This window comes from Myxocyprinus asiaticus, chromosome 4 (assembly GCF_019703515.2).
Source record: "Myxocyprinus asiaticus isolate MX2 ecotype Aquarium Trade chromosome 4, UBuf_Myxa_2, whole genome shotgun sequence".
NCBI lineage: Eukaryota > Metazoa > Chordata > Actinopteri > Cypriniformes > Catostomidae > Myxocyprinus > Myxocyprinus asiaticus.
In genome coordinates, this window is record NC_059347.1 from 7,750,979 (window position 1) to 7,758,521 (window position 7,543).

The following is a 7,543-nucleotide window of genomic DNA, read 5'->3' on the forward strand; positions in this document are numbered from 1 at the left end:
TCCCTTTTGCGCACGCCCCCTCATTTCCAGAATGATTCCTTGTTATGACATCCCGGTAAAAGACAGCCACAGAGGTCTCTCACCTCGACGCTAAATTCAATGTAATGAATGCAGACCCCGGCGCTCTCGTCGCTGAAAAGAGGCCAACAATTTAGCAATTTCTGCTGCTTGTGACAGGGCTCATGACTAATTCCCATATTTAAATGTGAACAGGCAAAGCTGGCCCATTTGACGGCAGCCAAGCGCATTTTATCAGGTCAGAAAGACATCAATGGCACTAAGGGTAGGAGGTGGCTGAAACTGTTTAACTGTGCAAAATTCAATCAAAAAGAGAATTTAGAAGGCTGTGAAAGTTTGGAAAGCGCCGCTGAAAACATACAGGCGGTATGTGTTTTTGTGTGTCTTGTCTCTTTATATCAGTTTACAAGAGTTGAAAGCGCAGTTCTGAGTCAGCCCTGTTCATTATTTCTCGACCTCTTGACATTGCAGGTGCAGAATGGAATAGTAGCCTCTCTTCCTCGCATTGTCTCAGTATGGAGTGATTCAGTTCTGCATGAACAACATCAAACCGCGTGATACTGCGTAAAAAGCTCACTGGAAACCGTTGAATTAATTTTAAAATGCTGCGGGCTTTGTGAAGTCTGTCACACTCTTCTATCTTTGATTGTTTATGACAGCCGTGTATTGTGGTGGAAATGTCTGAAATATCTGGAAATACACTTTTTTTTTTATTAGAGTTTTTATTTTTATTAAATAGGCTTCCTGTTTCTGTATGCGCAAACTTGAGTAAAAGCGTGACCAAATGTCTAGACTGCCAGTGGACAAGGCTGCTCTTATACAAGCCCATGATCGATGACTAGGCTGTCGTTTACATTTTCTGACTGGATCCAACGCCAACATCAAGGTAGATTCGTCTGACTTCAGTCCAGTCCCTTAAAACTTAACCTACCAACACAAGCACTGACCGGTTATGCCTAATTGGTGTATTCCAAACCTTATACCAAATCGATCTCATTAAACAGTGCAGAAGCAATGGTCATTTTCTAAGGAAAAAAAAAAAAAAAAAAAAAAAAATTATGACTGTTAAGCTGTTATTAAACGCCGTTGCGATATCTTCTCAGAAATGTGCGAATAAATAGGCAAAAATGGCATGTTCTGAAATCAAACAGGTTTTTATTTGTGCACGGAAAAAAAAGAAAGAAAAAAAGAAGGTTATGCACAAACTGCCAGCTTTTTTTAAGACTGAAAAAGGTCTCACATTAACATAGGCTATAACAAAGATTAACACATTTTTACACCAATAGTAGATCAATAACTACTTAATGACTCATTACAATTTTGAGATCTCATGACATGAACTCTTTATGGGATTTTGAGAGCCCTGAACATGTACAAAAACATATCGAGTCTCTGCGATACGTGGATTAATCGGTACATTTAAATATTCACGTTAATATCGTGTTTTTTGTAGAAATATCGCACAACCTTTAACACCAACAGTAGCTAAATAGTACTTTGGGTGTTTTATTAGTGAAAATATCAAGATTTAACATCGTTTAAAGTTTGTAGTCTCGCTGCGAGCCACGCGATTCCCAAAAAGCCCTCATTGAGAGGCCACGTGTCCGTTTCCAAAGCCTCTCCAACTTAACCACGTCCATTGTACGTCTAACCCCGATCGGCAGCGTCCCTCCACATAAAGGGATTTGCAATTTCAAGATATTCTAGCTTAAATGTTTTTGACAGTTCCCTCGCTTTTGCACGGCCTGCTTATTTTAACTGTGCCAAATGGGTCACCTTGGGTAGCTGTCTGCGCGCAAAGGGCTTTTGCGCGCATTCAGTCCGAATTTTTTCCAACTTTCCTTGACAGGGAAACCAGCTGCTGGTCGTGAAAAGACGGCTTATTAATTGTCCTTTGTCATGCAGAATTGCTTGATTTCTAAAGAAACATACAAAGGCTCTTTTTCAGGATTCAAGTATTTTGTTTCGTGCGCATTTTCAACTCATCGAATCAGCTGCAGCGCCTCACCGTCTACCAGACTCAGGTACTGACGGACTGTCTCTTTTGTCCGCTTTTAATGCTCTTGTAAATCGGGCAGACTGATTTGTTACAAGCTGCTCTTTTAATCTGATAGATAAGAGACAAGTCTAAGAAAAGCCGTAAATGAAAAATTAGTTGGAAGAAAGACAAGGGCGAGTCTGCTAGATGGGGGTCTGTTGACTCAACCGACCCTCGAGCGTCAGGCAAGCCCTCTCAGCAGCCCCTGTCAGGGTCACGTCAACAATTCGCTTTTCTTCCTCTAAAAAGACACTGTAGCCCTTTTTTGCTTCAATGAATTGATCGGCGCAAAATTAAGAATAAATACATTGAGAATTTTGAGGAGCACCAGGCTTAAAACACCCGCAGGGCGCATACCCCCGGGCTATTGAATGGATAAAGGGCGCTTTGCAGAGGACGCACGGTGCAAAATGAGACTGGATGATGTAATTAACAAAATGGTCTAATCCTATATCTTAACAAATGCAAATATTCGAGTTTTGTTAAAATGTTTAAGTGAACCATTAAAGGAGAGTTTGCTTGAGCAGCCCAGTATCCCATAGTGACTGGAATAATTTAGTAAATGTGTCGATCTCACCAGAGCCTTTGTTGATACCGATGAATGATGATGAATTGCGAGAAAAGGAAATAAGATTAAACCCCAATTTTCAATTATTTCAATTAAGATTTAAAGCGTAATGATGATGATGTAGAGAGCGTCAAAACCAGTTTTCCAGTCTTGCTAAACTGGTTAAGCTGAGGTCCAATTCTAGTGCGCATTAAACAAGAAGAAAAAGAAAAAGAAAATGGAAAGGCTGAAGTGCCCTTTCAAGTTGAACGTGTCTTTTTTTCTTTTTCTTTTTTCTTAAATTATTAAAGATGTTAGTTTTCGATGAGATGTCTACTCTAATGGTCATTGATTTTGGGGAACAACATGTTGTGGGTTATAATTTTTGTACTGAGTTATAAATTAAATGATGATTCATACATTCATACATTTGTCTTCATGCCTTTTCATTTATGCAAGTATGCAGCACATAGTCGTTGTCGTTATGTCAGCGATCTCAAACGCAACAGGCAAGACACTATAATCACCATCATCACCATGTGTGCGCCTCGACCCCTTTAAATAAATTTAAATGCAAACATCGATTAATCTGTCTCGTTGACTTGCATATTTATTCATTTGCGTATTATTGTCTGTGTATTAATACACTACTTGGATTTATTAACCCGCTCTCACGAGACTGTTAAGAACCGTGCGCTAAAGGGCTCAGTGTTTAACGGAGAGGCCCCGCGCCTGGGGGACACCAGGCGCTTTCAGCTGCGTCCCCTGGGAATGCCATGGGGAACTCGATGAATACGCGTCTCTTTGGACTTCTTGACGGAAATCAATCCCGATGCACTTGAGTTGTAAATAGAGGAGCATGAAGATGCTGTGATAAGCGTAAATACCCCCAATCTTTTACGACGACTGGGTCAGAGTAGATTGGGTATTTTAGAATATTTTTGATTAGTTGCTATGTTCTTTATCTTAACGGCCACAGGCGGTCATAGACTCTTCCAGCCTGATTAACACATTTAAAGACATTCGAAATGTTTATTGAAGGTGGTTGGCGTGCGCTCAACACGCGCGTCTCGTCCTGATAAGCTTTAAATTACGCCTTGCGGTTTGTTTCCCTTGGTGAAGACTATTTGAACCTATGCTAAGTTACATCTAACATACATTTATTTGAATGTGTAAAAATGTTATAAACAGTTTTTTTAGTGGATACGTGTAGGCTATTTTCCTCAAAACGGCTAAATGTACAGTAAGTAATGTAACCTTCTCGCTTGTTCCTAAAATCTCACATATTCGCTATGTCATGTTTAAGAATAGGGCGGCATATGTATATTTTTGGTATAAGGCCACTTTTACATTTTTTATTTATTTTTTATTGTGCAACTTTTGTATTTATTCCAGTGTTCAAATATCCTCTTAGCCCCATTTCGGAACACTTGCTTTTCCAGATGTTGGATTTTTAATTATTATTATTATTATTATTATTATTATTATTATTATTATTATTATTACTATTATTTTCATTCAGATTTTAAGATATTGTATGAAGGTGAAGAATCTTAATTGCTGGTTATTTCTCTAAACTTGGTAGGCAGAATTTTTCCAAAAAAGTATAAGAATTGCGCATGTCAAGGTAACATAGAGGCTATCCAAACTTAGGGCTCAGTATTGAAAGAAAAGAAAGAAAGAAAGAAAGAAAGAAATTTATTGTTTTGTTTAATTCTAACATTCGAAACGTAATAATACTGTACAGCTTCACTATTGGTGTGAGTTGTAGTGGCTGACTTATAGCCTACTTCTTGTGAAATCAACTGACATGAGACAACATTTTGTCACTAAGAAATATTCTTTATTTTCAGCATTAAGGTTTTTAAATAAATAAATATTCTCATTACAATAAAAGTGCAATAAGAAATTCTGTCATTGAAGTGACGTTTAGTTAGTTCGCCTTCCTGGTTACATCCCATATTTCCATTCCGTTCCAAAACTGTGCTTAAGCTATCCTGTACTCTACATCCCAAAAAAATAAAAATAAAAAATAAAAAATAAAAAATAAAAAATAAAAAATAAAATAAAAAACCGAACAGTTGGTTTACAGATACCATAACTTTTGGTGACAGGAAAGGTATTTGGATGTGGAACTATGGGCTTAACAAGTCGTTTTCAGAAAAAAAAAAAAGAAAAAAAAAAATACAAACATAGAACATATATACAAATGTACAACATTAAAGGGATACGCAGACCCCGAACATATATAAAGGTTTTCTTATTTCTCGCTATTTACAGGTGACGGCGCACGCAGGTGCCGTCGCTTTTTGGCTGCATTCAAGATTCCACAGGTGTGGCGTACAGAGTCTGCTGAGGTGATAATGAATAAGAGTTCATGGGCTAACGGACAGATCTGCGTCCTCTTTTTCTGATGTCGGGGGTGACATGGGCAGATCATCCTCTTCCTCAGAACACCGGACGGAGGATAAGGACGACGAGCACTTGCAGTTGTGCAATCCCGTCCTATGGGAGCTGCTTTTGCCTTCTTTTTTATGCTTTACGCGGCGGTTCTGGAACCAAATCTTGACTTGCTTCTCGGACAGGTTGAGGTAAGTTGCGATCTCTATGCGCCGAAGTCTTGACAGGTACATGTTGGAAGTGAACTCCCTCTCCAACTCCAGGAGTTGCGTACTGGTGAACGCGGTGCGCATGCGCTTGCTGCTCTGCAGTTGGTTGCTGTTATTCTCTGTTGAAAAGAAACATAGCTATTAATATGGGTGAAATTGAAATAAAGTAGACTTTACTGTCTTTTATTATGATTCTTCAATGTTAGACGTTTGACAAGAGATACTCACCTATGGAAATGCAGTGGAACTGTCGCGGATCTGGAACTGGATACGTGGCTTGGTATAACCCCGCGCCGCTGTTGAGGTTTACACCGCTAGAAGTGGTGTGCTGCCTGGACAGCGCGGAGTGACAGTACTGGGAGCCGAAGGCAGGAAAGGAAGCCTTGATGAGCGGTAGCGCTGAAGGCGACGGATGCAGCTGTGACGCCGTGACGCACAGCGGGCAAAAGCACAACAAGCCCGCTTTGCGAGAGTGGCAGGAGCCTGCGGAAAGGCCGTGGAGAGGATGAGATGGATGCACGGCGTAAGGAAATAAAGGCGGGCTGTTCTCGCTTCCTTTCTCGCTGTTCTCCCTCAATATCAAGGAATCCACAAGAAATGATCTTGGCATCTTGATAGCGCTGTGTTTCTTCAATTAGTGTTTGAGAGCTGTTAAAAGTTTCTCTGGGTCAGTCTCGTTCCAGTATCTGTAGCCAAGGCTTGACGGTAGAATGATGCTGAGGGGAAATTGTTCCTGCTTAAATAGTTGGAGAGCCAGTTCGTCCATGTGACGGTTACGCTACTAGCGACTGAGAGCTCTCAATAGGGTTTTGTGCCTTTTCTCTCGGCATTCACTCTGCACGCTTCCCTATTATTTCACTTGTTAACTAAATGAACTGCATAATGTAGTCTTTTCTTGTCAGCCCCACCCACACTGCAAGAGGCGGTACTGCCCCTTCTCCCTTTTAAAATGTCCCCTCTTTTTATAATATTACTCTCTTAAGAAAATGGTTCTAAATAGTACCAAATAAGGGTTCTTCGGCTTGATAACAATAGCAGAACCCTTTTTGGTGCTAAATAGAACCCTTTTTAAAGGTTCTATAAAGAACCTTCATTTGAAAGTGCTTCAGAACCTCAATAGTGCAATAAAGAACCTTTTTGATGCTCTATATTTCTGCTCCTATATAGCCTCAATTATGGTTTTATATAAAATATCAACACAAACAAACAAATACATAAATAAAAGTAAGGCATGTGTCAATTAAGTACTTTTATTTTCTTTTCAAATGGAAAAATTGTGGAAAACATAATGCTTTTACAGCAATTGTAGGCTGAATACATTAATAAATGATTGTGATTAAATAATTCCAAATGCAAAAATTACACGTTAATAAAATATTATATATACATTATATATTTACATTAATAAATACATCAACAAATACATAACGTGAAAGAGTCAATAAATGCATATGCAAATGAATTAGCAGACCCACATTGCTCCACACATTAAAGCTGAGACAGAAACGTGAACATTCTTTTATCTTCTATAGAAAAAGCCTTTTTATTCCATACTGACAACAAATCATTCAAGGAAGAGCAAAGTCCCATGGAAACACAAAATAGATACAATGAAGGCTAAATTTCACTAAAATATCTACACAATCCACTGTGATGTCTTCACCATCCATCACTGTGTATTTTTGTGTAACTGAGTGGCAGCCCCTCTCTGCAGGTAATGAGGTTGTGGGGTCCAACAGCATCTGTCTGAGTAAAAATACACAGTTAGGTTCAGAGTCAGTCTTTCAGTATATTTGGACAATATATGTGAGCCCTTCACAATGTGAAAAAGAAAAAGTGAAATAAAGTGTGATAGGGTTTTATTTAGTTTATTTATTTTGTGACTATGCAAAATGTTTATGCATAAACCCAAGTAAATAACTGAAACGATGTTCAGCGGCGTCAATGGCTGTAGCGAAAGTTGTACGAATTCATATGAGTGCAGTCGTATGATATCATACGAATTAGCCAACTTTAGAAAAGTCCTATGATTTCGCCATGAGAGTGTGTAGGAAGTATCCTCAGCCAACACAGCAAGAAGACATAGTGTAGATGCATTTTAACTGTAAACCTATGACACAAAGTAATTACATTGTATTAATTAATTACAGTGTATAAATGAATGGCAAAAATAGATATGAAAAAAGAAAGAGCGATAAAAAGGACTACTTAAAACTCATATATCTGATAGCTTTAAGGCAGGCATAGCCTGTGCTGTTTTCAGAGCAGACAATCATACCACCGGTGGGATGGATACCTGAAATCACAATAAAAATCCAAAATGACCTCCTT

The 7,543-nt window shown here is 38.8% G+C and overlaps 1 protein-coding gene across 1 annotated transcript; it reads right to left on the reverse strand.

Annotated features, from left to right (window-relative positions):
• Positions 1–4,533: 4,533 nt before the first annotated feature.
• LOC127437417 (GS homeobox 1-like) lies at positions 4,534–5,898 on the reverse strand. The gene is made up of 2 exons (XM_051692310.1): positions 5,441–5,898; positions 4,534–5,331 (listed from the first exon to the last, which is right to left on the reverse strand). Exons 1-2 carry the CDS (start codon positions 5,820–5,822, stop codon positions 4,979–4,981), a joined length of 735 nt encoding a protein of 244 aa, XP_051548270.1. The 5' UTR covers positions 5,823–5,898; the 3' UTR covers positions 4,534–4,978.
• Between the last annotated feature and the right edge of the window lie 1,645 nt (positions 5,899–7,543).

Bases quoted from the DNA above. Each gene is read 5' to 3' on its own strand.
- LOC127437417 (XM_051692310.1), bottom strand. From the start codon at position 5,822: ATGCCAAGATCATTTCTTGTGGATTCCTTGATATTGAGGGAGAACAGC. The intron at 5,332-5,440 runs GTGAGTATCTCT...TCTTTTCAACAG, and splicing joins GTTCCACTGCATTTCCATAG to AGAATAACAGCAACCAACTG.